At 53.1% G+C, this 15,476-nt stretch overlaps 1 protein-coding gene across 16 annotated transcripts in view; it reads left to right on the forward strand.

The window, feature by feature from the left end:
* The first annotated feature begins 369 nt into the window (after window positions 1-369).
* The window catches only part of Kif21b (kinesin family member 21B), a 49,980-nt gene continuing 34,873 nt past the window's right edge, over window positions 370-15,476 (forward strand). For all 16 annotated transcript variants that reach the window (XM_087580453.1, XM_087580459.1, XM_087580460.1 and 13 more), the window contains exons 1-3: window positions 370-742; window positions 14,069-14,291; window positions 14,593-14,775. In XM_087580453.1, coding sequence (XP_087436579.1) covers window positions 702-742; window positions 14,069-14,291; window positions 14,593-14,775 — 447 coding nt within the window. In that variant the 5' untranslated portion in view covers window positions 370-701. The remainder of the gene's footprint in view (window positions 743-14,068; window positions 14,292-14,592; window positions 14,776-15,476) is intronic.

The raw sequence follows: 15,476 nt of genomic DNA on the forward strand, positions 1-15,476 counted from the left end.
CATGTCTAGCCACAGATTCGCTATATGACCTTGGGGTGTTCCTCTTTGAGTCCCGTTCCTCATTTAGGAAACGAAGGTCCCACTGAGGCTGAGGTACCATGACTTCGAGGGCCGTGGTTCCCGAATGGCCAACTTCCCAGGGACGAGTCCATCATGCCACTCCCGCTTTCACCCCCACAACCCTCCAATCCTACCCCGCCCCTCCCAGCAACCCTATGGACGCGAGCCAAGAGGTCTCTTTAAAGGCTCAAGTCCCGCCTCTGCTGCTCGTTGGGGCCTTCTATTGGTGGCTCCGGGGAGGGGCGGGGCCCTGCGCGGCTCTGAGGGGCTGGGGGTGGGTCCTGAGACGGCTCGGCCCCCGCCCCCTTTGTTCGCGCTGCGGCGGGAGGTGGCGGTCCGGGTGGGAGGTGTGTGCGCGCGCGTGTGCCGCGCTGTAGGGAGCTGCGGGTCTCACTGCCCGCTGTCAACGAGCTCAACACCTCCGCGCGATGGCTGGAGAAGAAGTATGGGACCAGCCCTGTGGGGCTGGCCGCGGGTGAGCCCCTCTGCTGCCTCCTGCGAGCATGTCACCTCCAGCCTGCGAGGTCGCTTTCTCTAGCAGTGTCCGCGCCACCGCCTTCTGCTGCCGCAGCCGCTGCCTAAAGCAGTGGCCCCCGGACCCCCGCCCCTGATCCGCGCCCAGACCCTGGTGCCAGAGGACCATGGCTGGTCAGGGCGACTGCTGCGTCAAAGTGGCCGTCAGGTAAGAGTGGATGGCGGGGAAGGGGCGTGCGAGGAGGGGTTCGAGCTTTGTCTCGCGTGTTCTCGGGGCGGGGGGCGCGGGCACCGCTCGAGCTGGAGCCTGCAGTCCAGGAGGAGGGGCCGACGCGCGCTGGCCCGGCTGCCGCAGGGGAGCGGCGGCCCTGCGGACTGATGGAAGGTGGCTTTGTTTGGGTGATAATTTCTGGCCCCTCTTGGGAGCACTTAATGATCAGAAAATCGAATAAACAAGGAAATCCGGTATTTCACACCCAGCTTTGGCCCAGGCGGAGCGTCTGTGTGTTTCCTCTTGTCCTCCCCATGAGGTTGCTGTCTCATTCTGGGGTATAGGAGGGAATCCCCCCTCCCCCCATCTACCCCAGTTAGCTAGTTCAATGCTCTTGATCCAGCTCACCATCCTGGGAGCGGATACAACAGACAAAGATCGGTTGTGGGACCCATGAAAGGGTTGGAATGGTGCCTTGGCTTTCCACAGGATGCCAATGGCTTTTGGAGAAAGCCCTGCTGGTCCTGCCCCAAGAGGAGATGGAGCTGGGGAGGAAGAAAAAGGTATATCTGAGGGACTAATCCAGAAAGGATGAAAGGGGGTGACAGGACCCTAATGCTACATTCACAGGCACAGAGATGAAACTGAGCAAGGGGGAAAGGCCCCTAGATTTATCTGGAGTCCCATTCCCAATATCTGTAGGTACTAGAAGGCAGACATTAAGAGGAAAGAGGATGTGACTGAGTGGGTTCTTTTTCTAGGGACACACAGGTGCAGGGACAAGAAAAGCTACAAAGTTGAACTATCTGTTCTTTGTGGTGGGTGAGGATGCCTTCCACCAGCTCTCCTGGTTTCATTTTGTGGTCTTTAAAGAAGAACATACTGGGAGAGAACCAATGTAGGAGCTGGTCACCAACTCAGGGATGCACAGAGGGGCATACATCTCTGTTCCAGTCTTGTAGAGTGGGGGAGGGGAAGAGTCAAAGCCTAGGGTGGGTCCAAATCCCCTGGGTCAGAGATGACCCAGATTCCAGGGATCCTGGGAAGTGGCTTCTAGACAAGATGAGGGAAATCGATGGAATAGGTTCTCTCTTCCTACCTGAGAGCAGATGACCGCTGGTCCCTCCACCTGACCAACTCTGTGCAACCCAGAGAGAAGGCACAGAGGCTTGGCATATAGCTCAGGAGCTGAGGGAGGGAGGTTGAGGGCCGCCGGTTGAGCAGCTCCTACAGCACTCAGAGCATCACTTGTGCACACTCTTCCTGGCCCGAGACAAAGAGGAGCCCTGCAGGTGCCTGGTGGGCTGGTGGGGCGGAGCCAGGCTGCTACTGAGGCTGACATTGCAGCAGGAACCCTTGGAGGTCGAGGGGAGCGCCTGGTCCGGGTGGGAGTGAGACGTGGCAATATGGCATCTATGGTAATGGGGAGAGGGGAGCCACCTACCATAAAAAGAAAATGGAAGCCCAACCCCCCAACAAGTGTGAACCAGGACTGACCGGGCAGGAGGAGATGGGGTACCCCTATCCTTGGGGGCGTTCCTTTAGACTCCATTTTACGGGAGAGAGCCAAACAAAGGTCTTCCCCCATTGATTCAGACTCCCCAATCTGGGCCTGGTAAAACATTGGGGTTCCCACTTCAAGAGCCTAGTGCATGGTCACCTGTGTAAGAGTAAGGGAAAAGCTAGTGTTTCCTTCCCACAACCGTTAGGACGTTTCTGGGACCTTTACCACAGAGAAGGGATGGTGGTGGTTGCGTTCTGCACCCAGGGTTTTGGGATGCTCTTTCCAACTGGAGTCAGCTGTGTATGTGGAGTTGTGTGGAAATTGAACCTCTGAAGATCTTGCCTTTCCAAGGGCTCCAAGAAGGTGAGAGCCCCTCCCACTCATCCCGTCTGGCTCTAGCCAGCCCGGCACACGCCAGACCTCAATGGGCAGCCGGCCGTGCAGGCAGACAATGCCTGGACAGAGCCCAGGTTCTAATCAGAGAGCTGAGGGTGGGACGGGGCTGGAAGGAGCAGATGGTGCCAGTGATGTGCTTTAGGGGGGGGATTCTCCTGGGTTTAGGGTCTCTTTCCATGTCTCACCTCCAGTGTCACCACCTGTGTCACGGAAGGGATTGGGTTTGAGGCTGCAGCCATGGCACACTTATGAGCGGCATGATTTGGGATTACCCACGACTGTGAGTTTCCTAGCTGCTGACAAAGAGAGCTGTCTTCCTGACTTCCTGGAAGTCCTCTCTGAATTCCCATGACAGTCACTTATGGTGAAGCCCTGAGGTCTGGCCCTATGAACACAGAGTGAGACAGAGCTGATCAGGGGTATGTGGGGGAGGGGGAGGAAGGCGGCCTGGGATGTCAGAAAAGGGACCCCAGGGCTCTAGGTTTACAACCCAGACTCTCTGTGTACCAAGTGCTGCTTGGAGGCCTGAACTCCTAGAGTCAGAAAGAGGGAACTTTCAGGATGTGGGGGAGAGGGCCAGGTGTGACCAGGCCCCCAAATCCTCACACTGTGGTTTCCCCCTGCTAGGTAGAGTCAGACCCATCTGTGCCTGAACCCAGGCCAGTCAACCTCACACTAGAGATTCCCAACTGGTCTCTCCCGCCTGCCTGGGATCCTTTTATCCATTAATCCTTGTACTCTGAAGGCTGGACTGGCCTTTACCAGGGGTAGGGGAGAAGGGTGTGTAGCCAAGTCAGAGAGGGAGAAGGCGGGGCTGTGCCCACCCATGCTGCAGAAACAGAGGCCTGGCAAAAGGGGGGCATAAGTGGGGAGGAGTCGCCAAGAAACCTAAGTTGGCAAAGTTGAAATTGGGGAAGTTAGGCTACATGATGAGTTTATTTAAGACCCTTTTAATACCCCCCCCCCAGCCTCACCACAAAGAGAGAGTCCTTGGTGTAGCCCCTTCCCTTATCTCTGCCTGACTTTGCTCAGCTTCCTCTAGTGTGATGGGGAGGGGGAGGTGCCTTGGCCAGCCCCACGCCAGCCAGGGACCCAGGGGACAGTGGCAGATTCCACCCCTGCCCTCTCTTAGCTGGGACATCTCACTTCAGTTACTTCCCAAGCATTCGGCTTCCCTGGAATCCTGCTCAGTGACTGCCTCCATTTTTTAATTAAGATTTTGTCATGACGGAAGGGGGGTAAAGACAGAAGAAACTGTGGAGTGGCTACGTGGGGGTGCCTTCAGGGTCCCAAAACAGCAGCTATCCACTACCAGCTGTGCCCTGTGCTGTCTGATTTATAGCTCTGGGAAACTGAGCCCTCTACGGGCTGTGCAGAGACTTGAGATCTTGCTAGTGGCCTCCTGTTGAAGAAACAGGGCTTATATCCTCACAAGGAAGTAGAGTGTTGAAACCACAGGCCCCGGAAATTGGCCCCCTCCACTACCCAGCCAGCCTGTTTGATTGGATCTTAGCTTTTGAAAACAACAGAGCAGAGGTAGGGTGGGGCTGGGGCCAGGGAAGCAGCAGAGGTGACACAAGGTTGATAACCTCATTATAGCTCTAGGGACAAAGGGCAGGGCTGAGCCCACGTAATTGTCTACCTGGTGGGACCCTTGGTCCCTGCCCTCTCTTGTCTTTCTGGACCTCATTTTACCCATCGGAGAATGGGAACACATGGCTGGTTCTGATCTGCTCCTTGTGCGGGAGAGGTACTAAGCACCATGCCTTATAGGAAACCAGTCTCGAGAAGATTCCTGGGTCATTGGGGATGAGTAAAATGTTTAAACAAATATCCCTAGGTTAAGCGTGCTTAAGAGGTATCTATCTATTTAGAATTATTTATTTACTTTATGTGTATGAATACTATAGCTGTCTTCAGATACACCAGAAAAGGGGTCGGGGGCATTATAAATGGTTGTGAGCCACCTTGTGGTTGCTGGGAATTGAACTCAGGACCTCTTGAAGAGCAGTCAATGCTCTTAACCACTGGTCCATCTCTCCAGCCCCGATAATATCTATTTAGTAAAAACAAATTCATTTGCAGCCAATCGATTCTTTTTATTTATTTATTTTTTTTGACTGTGACCCAACACCGTAATTGCTAAAATTTTTGCTCAGTGCTGGGCACTGGGCCTGTACCATTACGCTCAGCTGACCAAGTCATTGTTACTACTCTCATGAGCAAACAGAGGGGAGCAGGGATGGGAAAGGCTGGATCTGAACTCCTCCCTAAGCTGCCCTTACTAGATTCTCAGGCCAGCTGCTAATTGGCCGAGTGCCGTGGTCTCTGCTTCAGTTTCTTCAGATGCTTTACTGCCCTCCCCTGTTGTGGTGAAAGGGGATGAGGGAAATACATAGAGTACCGTGCAGATGCGTGGCAAAGGATGACATTCTCCAAGCGTGCCTTAGTGGTTGCTGGGCATAGCTGCCTGTCACCACCGAGGTCTGAGCTCCCAGAACCTTGCTGTCTTCCTTTGGGTTTGAGAAGCTGCTGTCCTCCTATTCTGAGGTCCTTGTGACTGTCTCCCGCCTGAGCTCCACCACTCTCCAGGCAGAGGTTCCCACCCTTCCTCATGCCGAGACCCTTTAATACAGTTCCTCGTGCTGTGGTGACCCCCAGCCATGAAATTATTTTCGTTGCTACTTCATAACTGTAGTTTTGCTATTGTTATGAATAGTAATGCAAATATCTGTGTTTTCTGGTGGTCTTTTTAGGGCCGAAACCCCAACTCCTATAGGGCCCCCACCCCCGTCAAAGGCAGAGCCTCAGGTGTCCTGGGTCCCCAGGCCTCTCATGTCCTCTGACATTCGTGCCTTGAGGACATTGAAGAAAGCAGTGTCTCTTGCCCCTCCACCTTGGAACAGTTGGAACTAACTCTGTGAATCAGCTGCCTCAGCTAAGAAGATTGGGGGTTAGGGCCCTGAGGACGCTGAAGCCCATTAGATGCACTGTCTCCTGATGGGTTCCTTCTTTTACCGCCAGCTTCTCTAGCCTACGGAAAGGAGAGTGTGCTATGGTCCCTGTCCCCAAATGCCTGGCTTTCTACCTTGACGCTCGGCAGTGGGGCAAGCTACCTGTCCTTTCTCTATTTTGAGCGGCCCCTATATTCAGCGAGGTGCACTTCATCGGAGAGCCAGCTGCCTGCAGGCTTGCCATAGGGAATTGCGACAGGACCAGTGCGGTGGAGGGAGGCTGGGCGCCCTCCGCGCCAGCCAGCCAGCCAGCCAGTCAGCCAGCTGCCTGTTGCTCGGCATTCCTCAGCTGGGGAGTGTCCCCTGGGCCCAGCCCCTACTGAGCTGCCCCCTACCAGATGCAGATGCCGGCACAGCTCTGGGATCTGGGCTACGGCTGATGCTGCAATGTCTCCTGTCTCTTGGGAGGTCATGGAAAACCCCTACCAGATGCTCTGAGATGGGGGTAGGACTGAGAAAGCACGACTGAGTGGTAGTTCCCTGGGACGGATTTGCCCTTTGTCACGGGCTCCAAAGACCGAAGGGTCAGACCCAACCTCGTCTCAGGAAGTGCCTGGCGCTGCTCAAAGCCTGGCTACTTGGCTGGCCAATCACAGGCTGGGGTGCCTCCCTCAGACAGGGGCTAGCCTTCTCCCAGCCTCCTGTTCTCTGGCTTCTGATGTCTCATTCATCTGCTTGCAGCTTCCACCCCTGCCTGCTGCCGGTTCTGTGGTATGTCCTTGACTCCCGAGGCCACAGACAACAAGGTCCTCCCCAGCTACCTCAGAGAAGGTGTCCTCCCTGTTCCTGCCTCTAGGCATGACTCAGAACTCAGTGGCCAGGACTCTAGGATGAACTGAAAGTAAAGTTGAGGACATCCCCTTTGGAGGGGTGGAGTTAGAGCCCTAGACACCCCAGTGCGCTGGAGTGTCATGTCCCCTCCCGTGATCTCAGAGGCAGACGTCAGGCAAAGACTGTTGACCAGCCCTTTTCACCAGGTCTGCCTCGTAAATCCATGCCCTTTGACCCCACAATACAAAGCCTTCTTGTTTGGGGGTGTAGAGCCACAGCCACCTTGCCATCTTTTCCCTGAGGGTAACCACAGGAGGGCTGGGCTCCAGATGCCTATGAAAAGTCAGGGGAGGTTCCAATAGGCAAATGGTGATAGGGTCCTGGTGGCCCTTTACCTAGTACAGCTAAATTTCCCCTTACTCATTGAAGAGTTAGCACCCTGAATTAGATCTTGCCACCCTGATGGAGAGAAGACCAGCCCCTGTGGGAAGATGCCTTGTCTCAGCTAAGTCAGCTAAAAGCCCCTGGGCGTCTGAAAGCCAGACTCCCCTGAGAGAGCAAGGATTTTGCTTCTAGCAGCCTTCCCCAGAGCTGGCAGGTTGCCAGGCTGCCTAGGAGAAGTGTGTGTGTGTGTGTGTGTGTGTGTGTGTGTGTGTGTGTGTGTGTGTGTACAAGCAAGCACGTGTGTTGGGGGAGGGGTGCTACAGAGGGCAAAGGAAGCCTGCTTTCTACAAATGGCCCAGCTCAGCCTCCTTAACTACGAAGTTTGGAAAATGCTTCCCTTCCAGGCAGGCAGGCAGGCAGGCAGCTGCTGGTGGGATCAGCAGGGATTCTAAAGGGATGGTTTTCTTCCAGCCTGACCCCTCTGGCCCTGTTTAGGGATGGCCTGGTGACTGCAGCAGGATTGAGCACATATGAGGCTGCTTTAAATTTCGTCTGCATCATTATACATTGTGAGGACTCGGGCATGTGAAAATGTCAACTTCTGGGACTTCAGTAAAATGGGGCACATGTCCCCTGCTCCACAGTGTTGTGACAACACATGGAGTGCAAGTGTGTGGCACCCAGGTTCTCAGAGGTTCAGTATTGTCCTTAGATGAGGCCAGGTTGTGGGAGAAGGCAGGAAGGATGGCAAGCCTGCTATCCCCAAGCAATGACTTCTGATGCTCTCAGGCTTGCCTTTCCAGGATTTAACAATCTTTGCCGGCAGGAAGTTCTTTTTGCTAGCTTATCTAAATCCCTCTGGCTGGAGTTAAGTTCCCCTTTGATCTTGCCCAGTCTCTGATGAGGAAGAGTGTATCCTTCGCAGGTCACAGCACAGTAAAGTGAGTGTATGAAGGGCAGACTGGAGACCATGAGGCTCCTCTGTGTCCCTTCTGTGTCCCTTGCATCCATGAGCCGAACACACACCGTGAAGAACACAGCAGCTGGCCCTTCGCTCTGCCCCACCACCTGTGGTTGGAACTAGGCATGTGGATTCAGGCTGGGCACGAGGAGAAGCCAATGGGTCTCAGCTGCCTTTGGTTTCTGTCAAGCATGGATACAGCACAGCCAGATGCTGGGTGATAGGGCTCCTTTATAGTCCCTCTGAAGCTCTCCCACCAGCCCCCAAGGGCTCCTTTTCAAGATTCCAGAAAGGACTCCTTAAACAAAACAGACATGCTTTTAGCCCCGGGAAACTCCTTCCGAAGGGACTGTGTTGATTATTGTGGCCATCTGAGGAGTAACGGTAGTCCAGGTCTCTGGCTCCTAAAGCCTGGGGGTAGGTCTGGGGAGAGAATGCCTCTCAGTCTAGAATTCCTCAAGTGAGTGTTTGTGCAAGTGCTAATTTGCTCAAACCTCTGGGAACGTCAGCCTTGTTCCTTATCAGTCAAATGACCTTGCCATCAGGACAGGGTAGAGACAAATTGCTCATCATAAACTGTGTGACATACCGTGATGACCCACCGTGGGCAAAGAGATGGATCACATATAGTAAGAAGTTGTCTCTTATTGTGCTGGGTGAAAAAATGAGTTTCAGGGAAGCCCCAGCAAAGAAAGGACATTAGGTAATACTCAGTATGAAGCTTCAAGTGTTTGGTTTGGACCCTGCCTAGGTCAAATATCCCCAGGTGCATATTTTACATTTCAAAGCAAACCTGACCTCCAAGTCCTTACCATGCATGCCCTGCCCTCAATCCTGAACTTTCCAGACTCTTCCTGCAGAGGGTCTTCCCTATATAATCCAGACATTTTGGTCTCCCTCCCCCCCTCCCCTTTCTCCTTCCCTTCTCCTGCCCTTTCTTTTCCCCCTCCTCCATTCCCCATGGTTCCCTGGCCTTGGTCCTTGGGGCCAGTGGACTCACCCAAGAGCAGCTTCCCAATAAACCTGCCGTTAAAATATTCTAATCCGGCTTGAACTGTCTCATTTCAATGGCAGAGAAATAACCTCTATCACTAAGGACCAGAGAGGTGGCCCAGCCTGTGAAAAGTACTTGATGCTAGACCTGATAACATAAATCCAATTCCCAGGACACAAATCCTGGAAGAAATAGAGATTCCAGTGACTGGCCTCTGGCCTCTACATGCGCATCCTGCCACACGTGCACTTTCACACGTTTATTACATACATGCATGCATACATACACACATACAAACACAAATGCTTTTTTTTTTTTTAAGCTTCTGGCTCTGGAACAGCTCTTGGTTATTTTAATGTCACCGCCTGTTACTTCTCACCAGCGGAAAGTCTAGGCGTAAAAAGCTGCACCCTTGGAGGCCTTGGGTGAAGACTACGGGAGAGTAGGTTAGAAAACTCTCGTGGCTAGCTGAGTAGGTGGGACTAGTTTTATCAAAAAAAGCGCAGCCAACCCCCTAGGAGCCCAAAGTCACTGGGCGGAGCTTCTGGGAGGGATGATTGGCCGCCTTTGTGTGATGTCACTAGAGGCCCCAAGGTGAGACTCCTCCTAAACTTTGGCGGTGGCTTTTGGGTCTCAGGCACGTACCCGGGTTCACCTAGCCATTACGCTCTGCAGAAAGCGAGTTTTGCCCTTGGCAGTCTCTCAGCAGCCCCTGGGCTGCCCCCTCGCTGTGTCCTCTGCCATTCACTTGCTACGGCCCAGTCCTGGTCCTGATGAGACAAGGATCCGCTGAGCTCAGCTCTTCCCGCGGCCCTAGGCTCCGGCTGGCTGCCTTTGTCCCCGCCTCGCTCGCCTTTAAGTCTCTCTTACTGCGCCTCAACGCTGCGGGGGTGGGGGCAGCCGCCCACATCACGCCAGCCACTGTTCGTTTGTGAGCGGAGGAAGCGTGGTGACCTCAGCCACCGTGCCAGATCCTGCCTCTGAAAAGCCTTGGCAGCGCCACCCCTGCCTGCCGTTTGCCAAATGGCGAATAGGCTGGCTCTGTTCGGCTAGATTCAGGGAGCCTGAGAGGGGCCCTCGGCCATCCCTCCCAACGGGGTGGAGAGAAAGGAGACAGAGGTCGTGCGCAGTGAGATTCACACTCTCCTGGGCAAAAATGTCACAAGATCTTTAGGCCGCCAGCCTTCATTGATAATAATAGGCACTGACTTGCAGGGCACGCGTGCTAATTTGTTTTAAATGTTAAATGTTCCGGATTTCCTATTTTAGGATATATTCTAATCATTCAGTGATGGGTTTCTTTTTATTTATTTATTTATTTTTTTGGTTCTTTTTTTCGGAGCTGGGGACCGAACCCAGGGCCTTGCGCTTCCTAGGCAAGCGCTCTACCACTAAGCTAAATCCCCACCCCCCAGTGGTGGGTTTCAATATGCCTGTACATATACTCTGATCTTAACATTCACCTCCCTTTTACTAAGGTCCTGTTTCCTCCTGACTTCTGGTCTCCCTTTCCCTTCAAGTCTTACTTTTGTGTTTGAATACTACAGTATATGCTCGAAAACGTGATTGGGGTTTCCTGGGTCCACCTTAGCAACCTCTTGGATCATTAGTTCACTTCCTGCAAATGGCATAATTCACTCTTGGCAATGGCAGAATAGTATTTTATTGTGTTGTACATATTTTTTTAAGCTATTGATCTCCTGGCTGATATCCATTACTTTGCCATTTTAAAAATAGCTTTAGTGAGCATGGGTGTGCAGGCGTCTGTCTCGGTGGTCTGCAACATTTGATTCCTTCTGGGAATGTACCTAGGAGGAGCGTATCCAGTTCCTAAGATAGTCTCTCTTGCCTTCTCATGTTCTGTGCTTAAGGTGCACGTCCCCATTTGCCTGGAATAGTATCACAGGGGCCCATGGTACAGCTGGAAGAACCTGGCGACTGACCCCTGACCCTCCTTCCTTGCCATTGGGAAGGGTACAGCTTTGAGTGTTTGCCATCTGTGCCTATCCTGCGGTAAAGAGACATTTCCCCCTTCTGTAGGTCACTGCCACTTTGAGGACAACCCACAGAAATGACCTCATCCAGAGTGGGGCCAATGGAAGAGGTTTCGGAAGGGGAGGGCGATGCAGTTCTTAAAAAAACGCTAAAGCCATCTACATCTGTATAACCCTAGGCCGTGAGAGGCAGGACTGACTCTCCTAGAGGGTTCAAAATCTCCACCAGGCACCAGAGATGAGCTCAGCTGTCACATGACACTGTGCTGCCTGAATGGTCGTAGGGTGTGCAGTTCAGCTTTGACGGTCGCACCAGAGAGGAAGTCTGTAGCAGTATGGGGGGTGGGGTTTTTAGAGGAAGCAGCGAGGGAGCCAGGAGAGCAACCGTAGTTTCAGCCTAAGGAGAGATCGAGTGCCAGCTTGTCTCTCGATACCTGAGTGACTTAGGCATGGTTCCTGCTGGGAAGTGGGCACCACCGAGGTCAAGTGATGGTGGGTGCTGGCTGGCCCACTCCCCACACATGGGAACGTCTGTGAGATCTTCACTCTTTGCTGGTTCCCACAGTCCCTCATCCACAAGACTGACACGCTGTACCTCGTCCAGATCAGTCGTTCTGAGAATTAGTGACTCACCACTCCTCAGGAATTGCAGCCTGGTGTTTTGAGGAGGCTAGCAGGAAGCTAGACTGCTCTCTGATGCGTCAGGATGTGTGGGACTGGAAAAATAACCCTGGGGAGACCCCACAACTCTTGGTACCTAAAGCCCTGGTTGACCCTATGTAGACCCTCCCAGACTGCTCTCCCCAACTCTCTTCTTTGCTGGCCCCTTGGAAGCTCTTCTGGGGACTGGCTACTGAAGACCTTGGGAGGGCTCTGATATCAGGCCTGCTCCCTCTGCCTCCAGGGACGCTGATTCAATCTTCTCCAATCGCCGGCCTTGCCATCTGCCTGCAATAATTAAATGGTATTTGAACTGGATCCAGAAATCCCATCACAGGCTGTCACGTGGTGGGGAGGGTGTCTTCAGGAGCTCATGCCGTCTACGTTGTTGGAGGGTCCTCCCAGGCTGCAGCGACGACCCCTCAGTTCACCAGAGAGCACCCACGTACTCTGGGAGGAAGTATCCAGTTTTAGGCCCTACAGCCCCAGGGCAGAGCTAAGGCTCTGATTTCTATGCTATGCCGCCTCTCTGCAGCTGCCCATGCTCTCCTATGGTGTCTGAGGCTTCCCTCCCCTCTGAGTCCTGGTCCTCAGCAGCAATGTGTGTATACTGCAGGGTTGAGGAAGGGTTAGTGCCCTCAGCCTGCCTGGACTTGGAATGGCTCCTCACTGTCTGTGACACCATCCCAGCTTCCTTATCTGTCAACAGGACATTAGTAAAGATCTCCTGGGGGTTGTTGTAAGGTCAAGAGTTAAAGTTGCATCAGTTCATAGGCCTGGCCTGATATGTGGTGGTGAGCCCTGTGTGTCAGCTATAGTGGTTAGGGTGGAAGTGGAAGTCAGCAGGAGAGCCTGGGGTGAGGGTTAGGGGAAGAGAGAAAAGTTTCTGGTCTGGAGGTCCAGAGAGAATGAGTAAGAAATCCGTTCTGCTCTTTCTGTCAGAAATCAGTTCAGGCAAACAGGTGAAAGGCTAGGATGCTGGGCTCCCCCACTCTTAACAGTTATGTAAGAGTGCGGACTTCGGGGCTAGAGAGATGGCTCAGTGGTTAAGAGCACTGACTGCTTTTCCAGAGGTTCTGAGTTCAATTCCCAGCAACCACATGGTGGCTCACAACCATCTGTAATGGGATCTGATGCCCTCTTCTGGTGTGTCTGAAGACAGCTACAGTGTACTTATATATAATAAATAAATAAATCTTTGAAGAAAAATAAAAGAATGCAGACTTCTTTGGGCTTTCATTTCTTTCTGGAGAGAGCCACTCACTAAAGTAACTGCTTACACCTCCAAGGACACACTCCCAAAGAAAGCCAGACTCCCACGTATGGATAGAGGCTTGGCCAAATACCCACCTTTCACACAGACACCTGCCCCTCCCCGGTTCTTATTCATAGCAGAGCACAGCAACAGGCTTGGGTGCTCCTCACCCGGGTGACAGCTCTCAGTGGGTCTTTGGGGGTGGAGGCAACTGGGACAAGGACATGATGGTGATTTGGAGCTAGGATGCTGGGATCTGCAGCTAGGCGCCTCTGGGCCATCGGTGGGCGCTGGCCCGTCCGTTGGTGTTCCTTTCTCTGGTAAATGTTGGCTTAGAGAGAGGGGCCTGACAAGCAGTTCACTGTAAGTGCACAGCCTGTGGGGCCACTAGTGTGAGCCCATGGCAGCAGAGCCTACCCCACTCTTGCTTTGGATGTCTGAAGCGTACTTTCTGCCCAACCTCGCACGTGCATGCTTACTGACTCATGCTTGGTTGCCATGGGAACCGCATCCCGGTGATGCAGCTTAGAAAAGGGAATGAGGGGTGGTAGGATGGAGACAGTTTTGCCCATGGCTGGCTCCCCACTCAGTACTGATGCCACTCACTCTCCACACAGAGACTCCTCCTCTGAACCAGTATCTGGGATGGGGGGTCAACCTCGTGGCCCCTCTCACTGCCTTGACACAGGACTCTCCACTTGACCTAGGCTACCTTAGTTGTGTTTGGGTTGGCCCTTCAGTTCCTGGAAAGAACCAGCACTTGTGTCGAGCGCCATCAAGCCTGGCACCTGGGAAGATGTCTGCTGCATTAAAGACCTTTGTAGCCTCCACAGGCTTCTGCCTCGGTTCTAGCCTTCTCCTAGATTGGCTCAGAAAAATGTGTCTGTCTTTCTCTCTCCAACCTTGGCCCTAAGCTTTATCTCTCTGGAATGGGCTAGATATTATCTCCTTACAAGAGGGATACTGACTTCCAGGCCTCCAGGGGTCAGGGGTTGTGGTGGTGGTGGTGGTGGTGGTGGTCTGCCTTTGCCCAGGTTTGGCCCCTTCACTCTGTTCTGGAACCTTGGACTCCTCACTGAAACATTCTCAGCCTCATCTGGACAGTCAGGCAAATAGATACCTGGAAGGTTTACACATGAATTAGTTTATATACAACATACTTAACGTACATTCAGGGTACCAAGCATTCAATCCGTGTCAGCTACTACTGGTTTGGGCAACATGCATCTGTATTACTGAAGCCATTCTCGGGGCCTCCTATCTTCTTTCCTTTCCAGGCTTGTGGGGTAAACAGAATGAGATAAACAGAATTATGGCTGGTAACATGAGAGGATGGTCCATCGCTTCTACCCAGTTGGACCTGACTGAGGTCTCTTTCCTCCCTGAGCAGGATCCGGCCCCAGCTATCAAAGGAGAAGATTGAAGGCTGTCACATCTGTACCTCCGTTACCCCTGGGGAGCCCCAGGTCCTGCTGGGGAAGGACAAGGCCTTCACCTATGACTTTGTCTTTGACCTGGACACCTGGCAAGAACAAATCTATTCGACCTGCGTGAGCAAACTCATCGAAGGCTGCTTTGAGGGCTATAACGCCACAGTACTGGCCTATGGACAGGTAAGCCATTCCTACCCAAACCAGTGAGCATTTCAACCTCAGTCTCCCTCCATTGTATGGGAGAGATAGGCCCACAAGAGAGCTGTCAATCAAGGCCCGGTTGTGTGGTTTTGTCTGGCATCTGAGTTATGGCTGGTTAGCAGGGGCAGGCTTTCATCAGGGAATTCCGTAGGGTTTGTCTCTGTGATAGAAAAGGCTCACTTGTCTAGAGGTAATGAGTAAGAGGGTTTGGTCCAAGCCAAGGCTTCTGGTTCCCCAGAGGAGACCGATTACCACCTGTACTCTGTCTTTGCCCATGCAGACAGGGGCTGGGAAGACATACACTATGGGCACCGGCTTTGACACAGTGACGTCAGAAGAGGAGCAGGGCATCATCCCAAGGGCCATTGCGCATCTCTTCAGGGGCATCGACGAACGCAAGCGTCGGGCGCAGGAGCAGGGTGTGACTGGGCCTGAGTTCAAAGTCAGTGCCCAATTCCTGGAGGTACTATGGCCTTGGAGGGTGGTCGGGAGGGAGACGTGTTAGAACCTAAGACCATGGAAGCTGGAGCAGTGTAGAGAAATAAGTCTAGGGAATGCCAGAGATATCATTAGGGGAGAATTCCCTGCTACCGAGAGTGTCCATGCTAGGGCTAGAGAAACCCTTGGTGCGGGTAACTGAAATGTTTCCTGCATCAAATGGGACCTAAGATCTCATGGCTGATTCTGGCCTTGGCCTGGTCACGTCACTGGTCTGAACTTCTTCTGCAGGGTGGGCTCGACATCTCTCTTTCCTTTGGGGCTAGTAAGTCTGGCACAGAAGCCTGTACCTGGCACATGGTGAGATTCCTGCCTCTGTCTCTGTCATCTGGCCTTTACGAGGCCGTTCCTCTGCCCCCCGAGTACCTACCTGTATCTTTTGAGCTGAGATGCGTCCTGGCCTCTCAGTACAGCAGGGGCTTTCCTTCATTCTGGTCTACCAGCTTTGGGAGGTATCAGCCTGAATTGCACAGCCCTGAGCTTTGGGGAGTGCACGAGGGGAATCTCTGGGCTCTTTAACATTTGAGCTGTGCTGGAAACTCAGTAGTTGTGTAAATAGAGGCTCTCTCCTGGAGAAGGCTCCAGAAAGGTGAGTCTCCTTGGTACTTATTTCTCACAGGAACCTGGCCAGGCTCCTCTGAAACATGTGGTCGTATAGTTCTGGTT

The sequence above is a fragment of the Rattus norvegicus genome, chromosome 13 (assembly GCF_021556685.1).
Source record: "Rattus norvegicus strain SHRSP/BbbUtx chromosome 13, alternate assembly SHRSP_T2T, whole genome shotgun sequence".
Taxonomy (NCBI): domain Eukaryota; kingdom Metazoa; phylum Chordata; class Mammalia; order Rodentia; family Muridae; genus Rattus; species Rattus norvegicus.